The following is an 18,309-nucleotide window of genomic DNA, read 5'->3' as shown; positions in this document are numbered from 1 at the left end:
ACACCCCCGCCCCTCCCCGGACCCGGGCGCCCCGAGCGGACCCCCAGTGCCCGGCGCACGCCCCAGGAGCCCTCAGTCCCCCTCTTTCCGCGGAGGACACGGGGCCGGGCCGCCTGGTGCCGGCGGGGCCCGAGGACCCAGGGTGGCCCCGGCCGGGCCCCGAGGAGGAAGGCCCCCTCCCCAAGGCGCTGGCCGAGCTCCTGCAAGACCCAGCAGCGCCCTCTCCCCCCGCAGCGCCGCCGCGGGCCGCGTCCCCCCTCCCCGGGGTGGGCGGGGGAGGCGGAGGGAGGGGGGCGCGGGGTTCCGACACATAACTGGGGGGAAAGGGGGAAAGTCAACTTTATTTGCGGATGACATTTTGCGGAGAGGCTGACACGCCGGACTTCCGGGATGGCGAAAGGATGTCGCGGTGGCCGCGGAGAAAGTGGCTCCTCCTAAGCGCTGGGAAGGGGGCGGCGGGCAGCCCCTGGCTGGGAACAGCGTGCACGACCACAGATAGACGTATTTCCCCCAAATAAAGCGTCCGCCCTCCAGGGTCCCTGCGCGGCTGCGCCGCTCCGCTGGCTGAGCCCCAAGCGGTTTCCAGGCGCTGCCCCCCCGCCCCCTTCCGTGCGCGCCGCGCTCCGAGTCCGGACCCCCGCGCTCCGGCCGCGCGCCCCGGCTGCGCCCCGGTGCTCCCCAGCGCGGCCTCCGCGGTGCCGGCCGCTCTGCATCGCCGCCTCCGCCGCCGCCGAGGTCCCGGCGTCCACGCTCGCGCGGGGGGGACGTGGGCCCCCTTCCTGTCGGGGCGCGGGGTCCTGGAGCTGTTCACCGGCCGCCGCGTGCGCTCCCGCTGCACCCCCTCGCTCCGCGGGCCGCGCCGCCGGGTCCGGCCCGCAAATCCCACCCGGTCTCCGAGTCGGTTCTCGTCCGTGGATCGCGCGTCACCGCCGCCCGGGGTCCCCTCGGCGTGTCCGCATTGCCGCGCGCGGACGCATCCTGCGGGAGAGGCGCGTTCCAGGGGCGCGGGGCTGCGCGCCTCCCGGCCCCGGCCGGCCAGCACCCCGGCAGCGTCCAGAAACTCCTCCTCGGCTTGGGTTTCCGCCGGCCATTGAGGGAATGCGAATGCGGGTACCTGTTTGGGGCGCTGGCGCCTGCGCCCGCTCGCGCGCGCGCGCGCCGTCTCCCTCTCCCTTCAAAAAGCTGGATGCTCACCTCTCCGCACCAAGGTGCTCAGACGCCAAACAGTGATGAAATGAAAAGAAAGCCAATTGCCGGCCTGGAGGTGGGGGAGAGATAGCGTCTCCGCGTGCGCCCTCGCCGAGCCGGGCGCCCTAATTGCTGCAGACAGGGCGCGCGGGGGGTTGGGCGGAGGTGGCCTCGTATAAATAGTGAGATCTCAAATTGAAAGGCATAAATAACAGCAGGAGGGACCTACCCTCACACGGACCGTCCTCTCCGCGCGGGGACGCGTGCGGACCACAGCCCGGCTCCCAGCCAAGCCCCGCCGAGCCCCGCGGACCCCGCAGCCCCCCGGGCAGCCATGGAGGAACTGACGGCTTTTGTATCCAAATCTTTCGACCAGAAGAGCAAGGAGACCGGCGGCGGCGGCGGCGGCGGCGGCAAGAAGGATTCGATCACGTACAGGGAAGTTTTGGAGAGCGGACTGGCGCGCTCGCGGGAGCTGGGGAGCTCGGAATCCAGCCTGCAGGACATTACGGAGAGCAGCGGCCACTGTCCGGTACATCTGTTTAAGGACCACGTGGACAGCGACAAGGACAAACTGAAAGAGTTCGGCACGGGGAGGGCCGCGGAAGGTAAGGTGCCCGGCGCTCCCGGGCCGGCGGTGCCCGTCGCCCCGAATCCCCTCCAGCCCGCGTCCGAAGGGGCAGCCGTGCTCCGCAGAGAGGCCTCGGCCACCCGGGGCACGGCTTTGCAAAGGAAAGGAAGGACAGGCCAGGGCGCAGAGGAGGGGAGGCCGGGGAGCCGCGGCCGGGCAGGCGCTGGGGCCAAGCGCCGTTGCAGCGCGGGCTCCCCGGGGTTGGCACCGGCAGTGCCGGCGCGACCTGCCCCGGGTGGGGGTCCTCCGGGCGCATTGGGCGCTGCTCGGCTGTAGGGCATCGCCGAGTGCCGGTGCTCCGGGTGTCCACTCCCCGGCGCCCGCGAGGACAGATCCACGCGCATCTCCGGGCCTCCGAGCCTTTGAAACGGGCTGCGCGGGCCGGAGGTCCCGGCTGTCCCTGAGTCGCCCCACCCGCCTGCGGAAGCCTCTCCGCGCGGCTTCCTCTTAGGGAAAACTTTCCCCTTGAACCGTGAAGCTGGATCTGAGCTGACGCGGGCCTCTAAATTAAAACCAGTCGCGCGTCCGCAGGTGGCCACGGTCTGGGCGCGCAGGGAAGGGCCCCGGGGAGGCTCAGGGCGTCCGGGCTGTCAGAGCGCAGGCGGCCCCGGCGAGGGAGCTGCGGGTGCCCTGTGCGCCCTGGGCCTGCTTCCCTTCTGCTCTTCCAGACAGTGGTGGCGGCGGCTGCCCGGATGCTGGATGGGGGAGACGGGTGGATTTCTGGGGGCTCTTCCCGCCGGGCAGCCGTAGTTTCCACCCGGGGACGTGTGACCACACGGGGCGACCAGCAGAGGTAACGCAGAGGCACGAAACGGGCCAGATTTGTCAGGGGGGCACAGTCTGCGCGTGCTGGGAATGTCTCTTTTTCATCACAAAGACGAAATACGGAGTCTTGCCACCCGCCTGGCAGCTCCTGCCCTGCACACTGTCAGCCTGCCTGCGGAGAAGGCCTCCCACCAAGTACAATCCTCCACCCCACACATGGGCACACAGACCCCGGGCCTCCTGCTCCTGGGGACCCTACACGAGCGGTCTCCGAGTGGCGGGGTTCGGGGCCACGGCCTGACAACCATGCGGGTGACCCACGTAGGCTTCTGAGGCCTTGTCCGGTGGAAGCGGCAAGCTGGCAAAGGCTTGCTGCCACCCAGGCGGCCCGGGCACGACCTGCCTCACCTCGGGGCTCAGCCCTGGTCGCCACCTGGCACACCTGGCTCTTGAGCGCTCGCCGACTTTGCTGTAATGAAGACACAGCTGTGGGCAGGGCGCTCCTCACGGCCCACGCTCAAGTTCAGGGGTTTAGGGCAGCCGGGGCCAGCTCCGTGGCTCCTGACCGGCTCTCCCAGTCCTTCCTCCTTGTCCGCCGGCCTCTGTGCACCCTGATGGCCAAGGCTGGGGACCCTGGAAAAAGGGCCTGGTGTGCGGGGGAGAGAGAGAGTGCGAGCGAGCGCGAGGACAGTGCGAGGACAGTCGGGGCCTTTCAGGGATGAGAGGAAGACAAAACAGGCTGCATTTGTAAGACGGGAGCAGCTTGGAGGTGTGGGAGGCCTGGGGGTTCCAGCAGACACCCCGAGGTCACGGGCGCCCGCACGGCGTCCCGCTGAGCACAGCGAGGCAGTCTGTGGATTTTGCAAATCCTGCCCTGGGTCCTCAGGGGGGCTCCGAAGGCCAGCGTCTCAGCTGGGATCAATCCCTGGCGTCACACATAACAGAAGAGGGAGGAAGGAAGAGTCGGGGCGGCCTCTAGGACGAGGATTTACAGCTGGGAAGAAACGGGGTGTTTCTGGAAATGCGACGCTTTCAGCAGGCGGGAGGGGATTTAAAATCGGAGTCGGGGTCAAGTGCCCGTGCTCGGGAGCCTGGACAGAGGACTGGCTGGCTTTTGGCTCCGGGATCCTGGTCGGGGAGCGCGGTGCCCCATGAGCCCGCTCCCCACAGCCGCCTGGGGTCTCCCCGTTGGTAAGTTTCTGGGCTGAGTCATGAAGTGGCCTTCCGGGCTGCGTCCATGCCGCTTTCCAGCTGGGCTCGTTGGCCAGGGTGTCCTGAAGGCGAGCCTCCCCTTGACACCAGGGGACATCTCCTTGGGGCACAGAGGTGGCCTGTGAGTGTGCCCGGCAAGTTCCGTGATGCAGGGAAAAGGCACGGAGATGGCAGGCGCCCAGGGAGGTGCAGCTCCCGCCCGGCACCCAGCCGTGGGTGGGGGAACCGCCTTTTACGTGTGCACTCGATGAGGGGCTGCATTTCCCAGCGGTGGGTGGCAGAGGCGTCTGGTTAGGGTCTAAATGTTGACCTGAGGCTCAGCCCCTGTCCCGCTCCCCCAGCAAGCACAGATGCTATCACCGTCTTTGGAGTAAGAACGTGCCGCTGTTGGTGGCCGCGGGGCTGTGTCCCACCGCCTGCCGACCGCTTGGAGGCAGAGGGCCGTGCTCACCGGCGCGCCCCCAGCCCCCGTGCCGTGCATTTGGGGTGAGTTTTGGTCTCTGGGTCTGCAAAAGAGACCAGAGTGGGGTCCGGCTGTGCGCCCAGCTCCTCGGCATCGGGAGGAGGCTCCGACCCGCCTGGCACGGCCCCTGTCTGTGCGCAGCACCCGGGGGTGGCGTCTTTGCTGGGGCCTGGACCTCAGCCGGGCCGGGGAGAGCCCCACACTCTTGCGGGGAACAGACACCCGGGCTATTCGGCCCAAAGTTGTTTGACTTAAAATAATACTGAAGACCCGATTGGGAGAGGCAGAGCGAGGAGACCGGCTAAGACATGTCGCTATGGAAAGCCGGACAGAGGACACCTTGGGGAAAGCCTTGCGAGATTAGGCCCAGAAAGAACGTGCAGTGATGCCCGAGTGTGTACCAGGAGTGCGGGGTCCCCTGGAGGCCGCTCTGGCCACTGGACGCAGCCCCCCGGGGGTCGGGGCACCCTTGCTGCCGGGGGCCCCTTCGCCTGCAGGCGCACCCTTGCATGTCAGCCGCGCCGCCGGCCTGTTTGTGGGCGCTGGGGGCACCCCGGCTCTAGGGAGCCGCAGGGCGGGGTGGGCAGCCTGCCCTCAGCCCTGTGCCCTCCGCCCGCCCGCCCGCAGGTGTGTACGAGTGCAAGGAGAAGCGCGAGGACGTGAAGTCGGAGGACGAGGACGGGCAGACCAAGCTGAAGCAGAGGCGCAGCCGCACCAACTTCACGCTGGAGCAGCTCAACGAGCTGGAGCGGCTTTTCGACGAGACCCACTACCCGGACGCCTTCATGCGCGAGGAGCTCAGCCAGCGCCTGGGGCTCTCGGAGGCGCGCGTGCAGGTAGGAGCGCGGGGAGGCCCCGCCAGCCTAGGCCCGGAGCGCTCCACCGCCGCCCGGGGCTGCAGGCCCCTTCCCGGGAGCGCAGGGGGCAGCCCCGCCAGCGGGTGCTCCCCGGCCCGGAGGCCCCTTCCCGGGAGCGCAGCGGGCAGCCCCGCCAGCGCGTGCTCGGCAGCCCGGAGGCCCCTTCCCGGGAGCGCAGGGGGGCCGGGAGCGCGCCGGCGCCGGGCCTGGCGGAGGTGCCTGGGGCCCTCGCACGCGGGTGGCTCGGCTCGGCTAGCGCGAAGGGCGAGTGCCCACCCGGAGCGGCTGGCCCGGCGTCGGGATGTGTCCTCACCTCTTTCCGCTGCTTCTGTTCCCTCCCCTCCCCCCTGCCCAGGCCCTCAGCCCCCTCCCCTCCCGCCCCTGGGAGGGGAGGCGAGGTGGGGGGAGCCGCGCACCCCGGGCATCTTGATGAGCGCGGCTGCTGCCCGCGCGGGGCCGGATTAGCCGGGGCGCGGCGGGCGGAGGGGGGCGCGCGGGGCGGGGGCGCATGAATTCCTGATGCCCCATCTGGCGAGCCCCTGTCTGCGGGGCCCTGGGCGTGCGCCGCACGTGCGGAGGGGACGCGCTGGGCAGCCTTTCCGGGGCACTACAGACGCCAAGTTACATTTATTAACGCGTTTCTGGGGAGGGGGGGGACGGGGGTGTTGGCAAACATCCGCTTCCAACTCGCCTGCCCCGCGTTGTGCCCTCGCGGGGGGACCCCGGGAGGTCGGGCCTGCAGCCTTCCCGTCCTTTCCCTCAAGGCTCTGAGCAGGACAGCAGCGCCGGCCCCAGAAGGGAAGGGAGTCCGCATCCCCCGGGCTCTGGGGACCGGTTTTAAATAAATGGAATTAATATTGCCGAGCGGGGACCGAGAGTGCGCGACAAGCGCCGCGCTTTGGTGTAGAGGATGGACACACTGCGACCCCGCTGTCGTCCCCCCCGCAGCCACCCCGAGCGCACTTGCGAACGGAAGGCACAAACGTGTTTGACTCAATTTCATTTGAGTTTTTTTTTATTATTGTTTTTTATTATTGTTGTTATTTCGGTCCCCATCGCGCTGCACCTAGAGGAGTGGGCGCCCTGGCCTAGGCTTTCCGAGGTCCCCTCGCAACCTCCTGCAGCTCCTGTCCGCAGAGGTGGCACCCGCGCCGCTGGCCAGCCTCTCCCCGGGGGTCCGGACTGTGGCCCCTTTGCCCAGGCCGCGGTCACAGGGTGGCTCTCCCGCTGGCCGCCGTTCTCGGGGAAGATAGATGGGGCCGCGGCATATAAATTAATGAAAAGATTAAACTTTCGCTGAAGGGGACATCACCTTTTATGTCATCTCCCGGTGTCTCTCTGCCTGGGATCTGTAATATCTCCCAGGCCTTGATGTACTGTTTCTATAAAAATAAATTACTTCTAATTTAATTGTACACTATTTCTTTCAGCAGTCTATTACGGACTAACACCTTAGCGGGAGCGACCGGAGTGGCAGGAAATTGGTTCTTGGGTGCTCGCCGGTCTCCAGAAAGCCCTAAAATCAAAGCGGGGGTGGTGGCCCTGGCGGCGGGGAGGGCGGCGCGGGGATGGGAGGGGACACGAGGCGGTGGCGATCCATCCAGGGCCGAATTAAAATTTAACGACTGTAAATAATAATAAAAACAAACATGGGAATCGGACAGAAGGAATAATTTCTCCGCCGGCCACGGGGAAGGCGGTCGCCGGGGTAAAGGGAAGGCAGGGGCGCTCGTAAAAATCAATTAGTTAAAACGAATGGGTCAGGGCGCAGAAGGGGCGAGGGGGAGGGCGCCGGGGGGAGCGCCCCGCGGGCCGCAGGGGTGGGGGGCACCCGGGAGGACGCGTATTTTATTCCCGGCTCCGAGGCGGTGGGTAATCCTTTTCGGTACAGCCTGTCCCGCGTTGTTAAAGGATAGAGTTTCAATTTAGTGTGGAAATTTGCTGTAAATAAATTGGGGATCCTATGGAAGCTGGTCCTTATTAACCTTTTATTTTTAGTGTCGTACTGGCACCTCATATCACGCAGCTGTCAGGGTTATAATGGAAAGTTATGAGACCACAGTGAGGAGCAGGAGGTAATTTAATTACAACAAATATCTTTGGGTTTATGGCGCAGAGCTAAATTAAATGTCATTATTCACTGTCTGTAATGGGAATCAAAAAGAAATCAGATTACGGCATTTGTGAAAGGAATCACCGACCGGCCCTTAATGAAGATATAACCGCTTAACCAGTGTACTGCGCTTTACTTAGCATATTCGGGACTAATTGGAATTGATCGTGAATCACCCCAAGACTGATTTATTATCGCGGGACGCACTGGCTAATTCATCACTTTTACTCTTCATAATCTCACATAATCTCATTCCCCACCCTCACCTCCCCCCAACCCACCCACCGACCCCGCTGCTGCTGCCGCGGCTGCGAGGAAAGGGAGTTTTGCTTTTCTGGATTTAAATAGGATTAGGATTCTTTCTCCCTCCTCCCTCCCTCCCCCCAACAAATGCGCCTCACAGTGGGGGCACAGTTTGCTCCCCACGGGCCTCCTGGGGACCCCGGTACGACCCCCAGGAGAGGCAGGAGGTCGGGATGGGCGCAGAGGGGTCCCGTGCGACCGGCCCCGGGGTGATGTTGGCGGTGGCGAAGGGGGTAGGGGTGCGGGGAGTCGGGCGAGGAGGGATTCTGTGAGCTGGGGAGGGGAATGCCGGCCGGAAGGGCTTGTGCACTGCGACCTGGATGGAAGGGAGGACGCTTTGGGGATTACTTTCCAGGGGATCATGCTAGAAGTTTTGCAAGCTCCCAGTAGCCTGGCTGGCGGGCTGAGCTTTGGAACCTTCTGGAAAGCTGCTTGTAACCGGCAGACGGTGGCTCCGCTTTGGAGAAAAAGCTGCCTCTTCCGAGTCTGGGGAGGAAAAGTTAAGGTTTCCTGCAGTCCCGGGTGCTTCCAAGCTCCCCGGGTGTGGTGAGGTTTCCCAGGGCGCCCGTGGAACCGGGATCCGGGGGTTAAGGGGAGCCCCCTGGCATACTTGGAGCTGCGCCGCTCAAGCTCAGGGCACCCCAGACTCAGTGGCCCCAGGAAGCCTTTCTTTGTGTTAATTAGTGTTCCACCATCGCAGGCGATTAGGTCGAGCCAGGGTGGCAGGAAAGCCGCAGAGGACAGAGCTTTAGGGGAAAGTCTGTGCCTGAGAATATGGACCGTGGGGCGTCCGGACAAGGGGAGCCTGTGAGCCTGCCCACTGGGGCGGAGGCTTAGGGGTGGGATCCTTGGCACCCAAATTGACTTGGGGATCGAGCTGAACTGCGGAGGGTCCCACTGATGTCCTTTCTCCAAGAATTCGATTTTTTTTTTTTTTAAGAAGGAGGCTGAGGCCCGAAGTTATTGGGTCTTTGTGAATCCAGAACATTCATGAGTCCTTAACAGGAACCGGGACCCTCCAGGCTTAGCAAGGAGGGCTTGGAGCTACTGGGTGTTGGGGCAGTTTCCCCGGGAAGGCACCGGATTGGGAGCTACTTATCACTCTGGGCGCCTGCTTCCCCGGCGGCTAAGGTCGGGAGCAGGAAGCTCTGGCGCTCCCAGGGGCTGGCCCAGTGGAGGAGGGAATGCCCACACTGTGTGGAAAGTTCTGGAATCCGCCCTGCTACTCCAGTGCGCACTTCCTGCCTTGATATGGATGTAGGGGCTCCTCGCCTTGGGGCCCGGGCGCGGCCACTTAGGGCCTGGCTGGGTTGCGGCTGCACCCTGGCGCCCGGGGGACCCCAGCGCGCCCCAGGGCGCGCGCACCCTCGCCGTCTACCGTCCTGAGGGTAAAGCAGCCCGAGCTTCAGAGCCCCGCAGGCTCACGCGGCTGCGCGCCTCTCTCTGCTCTGTCCTCAGGTTTGGTTCCAGAACCGGAGAGCCAAGTGCCGCAAGCAGGAGAACCAGATGCATAAAGGTGCGAGCGGACGCTGGGAAGTGGGGGTGGGAGGGGTGCAGAGGCCGCCGGGGTGCCCAGCGCACCCAGGCGGCCCTCACGGCTCCTCTCTCCCCTTGCAGGCGTTATCCTGGGCACCGCCAGCCACCTGGACGCCTGCAGGGTGGCGCCCTACGTGAACATGGGCGCCCTGCGAATGCCTTTCCAACAGGTAGCCCGTCTTTCTCCCTTCTGAGGCGCGCGCGCAGGGGGCCGCCACCTCCCCGCCTCCCTGGCGTCCCGCCTCACCCCCCGCTGCTCCCGCCCCCGCGGAAGAAAGGCTGCCGCTTTTACAAGGGGGCATTTATACACCCGTTGGCACGTATTAAAATCACGCTGTAAAACTCCAAGAGTCACCTTGGGGAGGGCCAGGATATAAACCCAAACAAAATTTTACAAAACTCAGAGTGAAAAAAAAAAAATCCCACCCACCCAGGCTGCCTGGTTGGGGGTGGAGGCGCGGGGACGCTCGCGCTGCGCTTGGGTAGGCGGGGGCGCTGCGTAGACACCCAACCCCCACCTCGCCGCCCGCGCCAAGGCCTCAAGTGGAGGTGTGTGCACCCCGCTGTACCTGGGCCTGGCTCCCCACCTGGAGCTCCGGGAGCCCAGAGCAGGGACTGCCCTGCGTGCCCCTGGGGTGGCGAGGGTGTCACTGGGCTGCTTGGATGCAGCCACTGGTGCGCGCGCTGGAAGCTGCGTGCGGGAGGCGCGCGCCCCTGAGCGGAGCGCGCACAGCGCACGTGCTCCCTGCCTCGTCCCAGCGCAGAGCCGGTGCGCCCCGTGGAGGCCCCAACTTTGGAGGGGTGTGTGTGCACGCACCGCTCGGGAGCAGGGGTTTTTGCTCCAAGGACCAGGCCCGGGTGCATATTTGGACCGGCGTTGTCCAGGGGCCTCTGCGGGTCAGCTAGGGTGTGGGTGGTGATGGTGGGGTGGCGGGTCAGTCAATCCACACCTGAGACAGCGGGTGCTCGAGCCTTCCGCGCTCCGACTCAAGTGCCCAAAGCCATAAGGGCGTCCAGCGCTCGGGACGTGGGGTCATGCGCCCCCTGGATTCAGAGGCGTCCCTGGGAAGGTGTGCAAGGAGAACCCAGACCCTGGTCGGGGACACGTCACAAGTGCGGAGAAGGGAGGCAGGGGTGGCAGGTGTAGACGGCCCCGATGCTGGCGAGGACAGGGGTGTGTGCGCCAGCAGGGTGGGGGGCTGGGTGTGAGAGCTGCTCAGATTGCCCTGCTCTGCGTGTGCAAAGCAGCCAACAGCCCCCGCCCACTCGGGCATCCAGAGGACAGTTGCGCTCCCCCTGCCCGGCAGAGGGTGGGTGGTGGCCCAGGGCTCCCCGGAAAGGGTCCCTTCCGGGGCGGGGGTGGGGGGACGCGCCCCGTGGCGCACCCGTCCTAACTGTGCCAAGTGTGCTCTCCCAGGTCCAGGCACAGCTGCAGCTGGAAGGCGTGGCGCACGCACACCCGCACCTGCACCCGCACCTGGCAGCGCACGCGCCTTACCTGATGTTCCCGCCGCCGCCCTTCGGGCTGCCCATAGCCTCGCTGGCCGAGTCCGCCTCGGCCGCCGCCGTCGTGGCCGCCGCCGCCAAGAGCAACAGCAAGAACTCCAGCATCGCAGACCTGCGGCTCAAGGCGCGCAAGCACGCCGAGGCCTTGGGGCTCTGACCCGCCGCGCGCCCCGCGCCCCGCCCCGGCCCCACCGCCCCGCCCGCGCTGCGTCCTGCACTCGACCCCTCCGCGCCCCCGACGGCCGCACTGACGGACGCCCTGGAGCGAGCGCGCGGCCTCCCTGCCCGGGGCAGCCCGGGGGCCCACCGCCGGCCGAGGGAGGGGGCCTTCCGGGACCTCAGGACCCCGCCGGACCCTCGCAGAGAGTGTGCGGGAGGCGGCAGGCGACGGTGACACCAGCCAGCCCGGCCCTGCGCCCGCCGCCTGTGCGCCCTGGCCCCGCGCGCCCAGGGGAGCCCCGCGCCTGCTCCTACCCTGTGCATGCGGCCTCCCACACCACACACCTTGGAAGAGCATAGAGTCTATGAAACTAGAGATCTGGGGCTGGTCTCCGCTCAAGATGCCAATTCTTGGTTTGCCAACACTTTTATTCACTGCCACGACGTCGCTTCCATCCCGGGAGGGCGTGGAGGACGGGTCTGGATTCCAGAGTGGACTTGCGCCCGCCAGGCCAGGGCCGTGCTCTGCAGCAATAAGGAAACGCATCTGCCGACCTGACCTGACCTGACCTGACCTCGGGACAAGGTGGGGGAGGGGGCGGGGGGCAGCTGCATCTCCCACCTTGTGACCGCTTTTATTTTTTCCGGGGGGGTGGGCTGGGGTGGACCTGTACCAGAGAGAGCACGGTCTTCACGCACACGTTTGGCCCCAAAGCAAGTTTAGAATTCCTTGTGCCATAGAACCAGGCGACTTTATAACTTTTTCCAATATTTGATTCCTGAATTGACTTTTTTTTTTTTTTTTTTTTGCTGTTCTACAGAATTCAGACGCAGATACGTTGCATAGAGACACAGGGGCGCGTGGTTTTAAGGTGTAATACTGATGCAGCATTAACTTTAGTGAAATGCAACTAAGTGCAGTAAAGTGCAATACTGTAAATGTTATAGATTTAAAAAAAAAAAAAAGAAATGAAGAAAGAAAGAATAGCCGTGCACTCTTGACCCTGTCCGCTTCCGACTGGGAAGGGCATTACCTCTTCCTGCGTGCTGTGGGCCTGGCCGGTGGGCAGGGGGGCCCAGCGCCAAAGCGATGGGGGCGCCAGTGGGTGGTGGCCGGTGGGGACGAGTGTGCTCTGGTTCTGGGGGAACCCCGGTGTGTGGCAGGTGGTAAAAGCCGAAGCTGGGGCGCCAGGATGCGCCGAGCCGCCCAACACTGGGGTCTCCGAGTCACTGATAGGTTTTAGTAGCCGGTGGCCACTTGCAGGGCTGATTTCTCTTCTCCCTGCGACCTTCCCACGCCCCCTGCCCGTGCCCGCTCCGACTGGCTCAGCACCAAGGAGCCGCTGGCTCGCAAGGAAAGGCTCCTGGGACGGGGAACCAAAAAGCCTTCACGGCCCCCCGTTCTGCACCGGGCTTTGGGCAACGTGCTCGGCACATGCTGTGCGGGGCCTCGGGGCTGCGGCCGTGCCGGGCTGGTCTACCTCGATCGACCAGGCGCCTGTCTCTTTGCCTTACTCACCGAGGCCTGCCCGCCCGGACGTCGCGACCTCCAGCACTCCAGCAGTCCCCAGCCGGCCCTCCCGTCTCCCGCACCCCCCTGCACCCCCTTGCACGCCGGTGCGCCCCCGGGTGCCCCCACCCGGCCCCGGCCATTGGGGAACTCCACGTGCCCACCCTCATCCCCAAAGACGTCTCCATCTTTCCAGATCTGGCGTTGCCGATGTTCTTTCCTGATCCATGAACTTTGCTATATGTTTCCAAGAAAAAAACAAACAAAAAATCTTTTTTTCTTTTCTTTTTTCTTTTTCTTTCTTTTTTTTTTTTTTTTGCCTTTCCTTGTAAGGAAACATTTTCCACCTCTCACGGAGCTGAAGTGTGCATCCGTGTGGACGTGTCTCGTGGTGTGTCTCATCCGAAACCCTACACAAACCAAAAGCCTCCTTCGGCTTTTTTCTTTTTTAATTTTAGTAACGCTCTACTATAACAGAAAGACATGAAGAAAGCCAAGTCGGTATTTTTAAATCACGTGCAACTTTTATTCTCGTTTATTATTATAATTTTTTCTGCCCAGGCATTAATGGCATTATCGTGTTAGCCTCATACGTGCAGTTTTGCTTTTTACACGGCTGTGAATTAAAAAAAAAAAAAAAGAAGAAAAAGAAGATCCTATAAATGAGCTGGATTTTTCCTTTACATGCACACGATACCTTTCGAATCCTTGAAAGCTAACGACGTTCATCCTAAAATGCAACCCTTGGCAAAGGTTGCAGGTACAAAGCGTCCATCCCTGGTTTGTTTTCTGTGTGTGTGTGTGTGGTCCCCCCCCCCCAAAAAAAAGCGACTAATAATTTTTAATCAAAACGTAGTCCTCATAAACCACTCCCTGTGCAACGGAAAACTCATTCCACAGGAGCACAAGGCCACGGGGTTTGATCTTGGCAGAAAATCGGGAGATTTGAAAGCAGGGTCTCTGGCGCCTGGCTGCGCTGGGCGTTCTGGTGGGTGAGACCTGCTGGGTGGTGGGTGGGGGTGGGCTCCCCGAATGCTTGTTCTTGCTTTTTTTTCTTTCTTTCTTTCTTTGGTCGGATTTAACATGGAAAGTGCGCCAGGTATACGCCTCACCAATGGGGACCCTCCCGCCCCCCCAAAAAAGGAGAAGCATCACAGCAAATGTAAGGGTGGCAGGTGCTGCGGGGCGGGCTGGCGTCGCGCTCCAGTGCCGGAGAACCTTGCGCGTGCGAATCCAGCCTCTTGTTTCTCCCTGAAAGTCCAAGAGCGTCGGGTATGGGATTGTCCGAGGAGCTGGGGTCCGCTGTGGGCCTCTGCAGCTTTGCGCTCGCGTTGTTTGCTTCGGGGATGCAGGCGACGCCTGCAATGGGATGCATGTGGCTCGTGGCCCGCCAGCCCATCACCCCGGGGCCCGCGCATTGTGTCCACCTGTGCGCCCTCCTGTGCGTCCCCCTGTGCGCCCCCCTGTGCGCCTCCGTGTGCGCCCCCGTGTGCGCCCCCGTCTGTGCGCCCCCCTGTGCGCCCCCCGTGTGCGCCTGCCTGTGCGCCCGCCTGTGCGCCGCCTGGGGCGTGGAGCTGCCACGGGGCCCCCCAGGGCGTGAGAAATTAAATTCAGGGGCGCGGTGGGTGCTTTGTGTGCCAAACGAGATCCGTTTCTTGCGAAGTCATTCACGGTGCGCCCCACGAGCGAGCGGTCGCGGTGAGCAACGTGGCCTGGAACGTGCGCGGCTCAGGGGTCGAGGCCGGAGGCCTCCATCGGGGTCCACGGGCGCGTCCACGGGTGCGGGTTGAGCTGCGGCGGGTTCTCGCAGGCGCCGCACGAGGATTTGTGGTCGCCAAGGCGCGTCGAGCCCCCGACGCCTTTTCGTGCTCTCTGGAACCCTCTTGGGAGGGCCGTGGCCCGGCTTGGCAGCAACACGTTCTTGGGGAAATGCCACTGTTCCCTTTTTGGTGTCTCTTGGGGACAGATGCGCGTGTTGCCTCCTTCCGTGGCGGGCGGTGTGTCCTCGGGGAGGGCAGTGGCGTTGCGGGACCACGTGCCAGGCCCATGCCCTGGGCAGGTGTCTGAGTTGTGCACACTTGGAGCAGCTGTGCCTCCCACACCCGCTGGGATTCAGAGGCACCGCGTCCTGTGGAAGGAACGGGGATGCCCTGCAGGTGCCAGCTGCATAGGGACCCTGCACGGCGGCTTGCGTCGCCCTCACTGAGCCGAGGACAGGGCCGCATGCAGTGCCCAGATGGTCTGCATGCCAGGTACACCATCCAGAAGGTGTCTCCCCAAAATTGCAGCGTCCGCCCCCTAAGTGCGTCTCACCCCGCGTGTCGCCCGAGCGCCTTCGGAGCCACAGATGCTCCCCGGCCTCCCCCCACCCACAGCAGGTGCAGGGAACCTGTCGCACCCACCCTCCGCCCACGCTCCCATCCCTGCCCTGCAACCACCTGGCTGCAGTCTCAGCTGCACCCCGTGCACCTGGGGTGCACGCTCTCTGCACAAGCCTTGGTTTCAGGAGTGAGCTGGTTTGCACGCTTTGCCACGAGCACCTGTGGTCTGTGCTGCGGGCACGGGGGTGCGCGGTGGGGGGCACATCGGGATGTTTCAACAGGAAGCAGTAGAGATATTAAGCAGCCACGTCCGAGCTCGTGGCCACCCCATGACCCCCACGGAAAATAATAAATCTCAGCCTCCTCTGCTCCTATACTTGGCTTCCGACCAGATAGTTTAATACTTTTCCAACTACAAGCAAAGGCAGGGGGGGGACTCCCTTCTCACTGAGAGTTTTCCCCTGGGGAGCACATTGCAGACTCTCCACTGACTACAATGACATAAATTCTTGAGGCACTTTGCTCCTTCTAAGAGTTTGGGAGGTCGCGGCGGGAGGGAGGGCGTGACAGTCGACACGTTGGACGTTTTTTCTTAAAAAAAAAAAAGAAATTTAATAATAATGAAATGAAAATAAAACTGGTGCCTAATTTATTAAAAATTAGCTTAGGAGTATGCTGGTTTTTCGATACACGTGAAAACTTGATGCAATTTATAAATGTTTTATTGAAATTTGATATTTAACGAGGAATCGGTTGAGGAATGTAGAGAATATCGGGTTTCAAAGCTATGAAGCGTGCTATTTATTTGAAAGGTGATAGTTGGACAACCGAGCCCCGTTGTAGGTAGAGGTTCCCATCAGAGAGAGAGAAAGAGAGAGAGAGAGAGAGAGGCCCGGTTCTCTGCTTCTTGATACTGGATGTATGTGGATGTGTTATTTATTTTTTTTCCTTTTGGTTGAAAGTTCATAAATATGTGCTATTTTAATTATGTTGAGTGTAAATTTGACATTGCCTTGCATTTATTTTTATATTTTTAAAGCCTGTTGCTTTATTTCCCCGCCCCCGCCTCTTTGCCGACCCCAATTTATGAGCAGCCAGTATGATTTACGGCTCGGCAACAGTGTTTGGGTTATGCATACAAGGTGTGTCTGGACCTACAGACGTTTTCAGGGATTGCTCCAACGACGCGGAATAACACACGCTTTTCCCAAACCCGTGGTCTCTAAAAACCCGTATCCCTCTGCTTCTCGTTGGGGGGTGGGGGGGCGCAGGGGGGGAAAAACACCCTGGAGGTTTTTTTGGCCACGCTTTGCAGGTTCGTCACACGAAAATGCCCTCCTGTTTAGTTGTAGTCACAAAGTGTATTTTGTCAAACCATATAGTATGAATGTACATCTTGTAAAACGGAGATATAAATAAACTTATAAATATTTGTATTCAAGTGTTAAAAAAAATTCTCACCTCTCCCTCCCCCCGCCCCCACCACCCACCTTCCACTCCGCCCCCCAAGGGGTCGAGTGCAAGACGCCGGCGTGTTTCGGTGCCACGGCTGAACCTACAGGGCGTCTTCCCGGCCGCACAAGAGCGTGTGCGCGCTTTCCTGGCGGGCATCCGGCTGCGCTTTTCTGGGGCCTCTGACTTCTGCTCCTGAAACCACCACCCGCTTTCCGGCTTTTTACCCATCTCGGTCCACATCCTCCCAGAAGGTGGGGAAGGGAAGACAAAAACCCTATTTCGAATCGACTCAGCCTTTCTCGGGATGACGGCGCAGGCTTTTCCAAGAAGCCCGAGCACCTTGGTTTCGACTTTTCCATTAAAAAAAAAAAATTATTTTTTCTTTCTTTTTTTTTTTTTTTTCTTCCCCCTTGGTCAGTGTATACGGATTCTCCACCTCAGCATTGCAATGATGATTGAGTCATTTTGGAAAAAGAAAAAAAAAAAAGTAATAAATGGGAGAAAAAAATCAACTTTTCACAACGAGAACATTTTTTGGCATGTGCTTTTTATCTCTTTATGTAAAGGAAAGTTAATGACCTGATTTAGCCACTCTGACGGCTTCCCGGCTTCGATAAAAACCACATGTGCGGGAAACGCGGGCAGGGCGGGCATGGAATGGATGCAGCCACCCGAGGGGCGCTCGTACTGTGGCGGGGAGGTCTGGGGGCGGCTGAGTATTCGTGGGGGGCGAGCCCACGGACAGGTGGGCACTGCCAGCACGCCCCAGGTGCACGCCCTACAAGGTGCTGCCTTCCTGCGGGATCTCCTCTTCCAGCCTCGGAAGGGGTTTTGAACAACCTGCCCGTTTACTGCGGAGCGTCCAGCCTGAGATTTCCTGTTTCCTCTACGACCTGCGTGACCCGTGTGACCTGCATGTCACAAAACGGGTCAATGCCCAGGGCTTCCTTCCGCAAACCCGTTGGTGTCCTTGCAGGAAGGAAGGAAGGACGTGGTCTTTGCCTGGTGCCCACTACGAGGACCTGGGTCACTTGACACAAGGGCACGATCACTCCTGAAGACCCGTGTGACCTGTGGGTGGCCCCGGGGTGCGGCCTCTGACGGGTTTCGGATGCCCGTCTCTGCCATCCCAACCCCGGGCTTCCAGAAAGCTCTGGCATCCTTTTTTGCACTTAAATGCAGCCCATGTGGGTACTTGCGGGCTCCCCTTGTGTCCTCCATGCACACGTAGTCAGAGCCATTATTTTAAGGTGAAAATAACCATAAAGGTTGTCTTCGTGCAGCAGATTGGTTACTATTGTTTAACACTGTTTAGGAGACAGTTTTCCCTTCGATACAGTGTCCGACTGTTGCCAGTTGTAGCTAATTCGTTTCAAAAGAGACTGAGCCTGGCTCTCTCGTCTTTAAGACTGTTCCTGGCACACAACGAACCTAAAATGTAACTCTCTCGTCCTTGATTCTCTTTGATTTATTAGTTTTCTTTTTTCTTTCTTTCTTTCTTTCTTTCTTTCTTTCTTTCTTTCTTTCTTTCTTTTTTTTTGTGGGTTGTGCTGCAGACCCTTGCTGACACAGAACATAGTTTTTTTCCAAAAAAAAAAAATCATTTTAATTTGCACACACGGTCACACCTACAGAAAGAACGGGGCCGGGAATTTCCAGATAACGGTTTCCTACGGCCAGTTCCGAAATCCCTAAATTGGACACGAAAGCACACTGACGTTGCCTCCCGCAGACGTGTTTTCTTTTCCAGACTTCTGAGGCTTCTGCTGGGGCGTCTGACTTTCATATTCAATCATAGGAAGCGTAGGGAATGGAGGGAAAAAAAATGCAGAGAAAGCAAAACCGCGAACTGGCCGGCGCATACATTGTACAGACACACACACAAAGAGAGACGAGCTCTCCGAGTCGTGCACGGGGCAGTTGTCACGGAAAATCCGTGTGTTTGACATTCCCCATGCGATCTAAGCTCAAAATGAGACAGATCCAGGAAAACTCGCGTTGGTCATCGACACGAAGTCGCCTTGCTTTCCAATGCTGCAGAGCTTAAAAAAAAAGAAAAAAAAACTTAATTTCTTTCGTTTAAACATTAAGATGCTTAGAATAAAAATGCTGAGTGTATATTGCCAAATCTTATTAGTTTCCACAAAAACACACAGGGGTTTTGCTATGATTCGTCTGTTTTTTGTTTTTTTTTTGTTTTGTTTTGTTTTTTTTCCACCTCACTTGATTGAACTTGTGAAGCTTTTCCCTTCCCGTATCTCTGTGTACGTCGTTTACCTAAAGTCAGGGA

General features: G+C 60.8%; 1 protein-coding gene across 1 annotated transcript; it reads left to right on the top strand.

The window, feature by feature from the left end:
- Positions 1-1,270: 1,270 nt before the first annotated feature.
- Positions 1,271-10,731, top strand: LOC140628033 (short stature homeobox protein). The gene is made up of 5 exons (XM_072816839.1): positions 1,271-1,796; positions 4,887-5,095; positions 8,991-9,048; positions 9,150-9,238; positions 10,486-10,731. Exons 1-5 carry the CDS (start codon positions 1,523-1,525, stop codon positions 10,729-10,731), a joined length of 876 nt encoding a protein of 291 aa, XP_072672940.1. The 5' UTR covers positions 1,271-1,522.
- Positions 10,732-18,309: the final 7,578 nt, after the last annotated feature.

Source organism: Canis lupus, chromosome X, assembly GCF_048164855.1.
Source record: "Canis lupus baileyi chromosome X, mCanLup2.hap1, whole genome shotgun sequence".
NCBI lineage: Eukaryota > Metazoa > Chordata > Mammalia > Carnivora > Canidae > Canis > Canis lupus.
Note: the sequence above shows the minus strand (reverse complement) of the source record. Positions and strands in the feature narration are given on the sequence as shown.

Bases quoted from the DNA above. Each gene is read 5' to 3' on its own strand.
- LOC140628033 (XM_072816839.1), top strand. From the start codon at position 1,523: ATGGAGGAACTGACGGCTTTTGTATCCAAATCTTTCGACCAGAAGAGC. The intron at 1,797-4,886 runs GTAAGGTGCCCG...GCCCGCCCGCAG, and splicing joins CACGGGGAGGGCCGCGGAAG to GTGTGTACGAGTGCAAGGAG. The intron at 9,049-9,149 runs GTGCGAGCGGAC...CTCCCCTTGCAG, and splicing joins GGAGAACCAGATGCATAAAG to GCGTTATCCTGGGCACCGCC.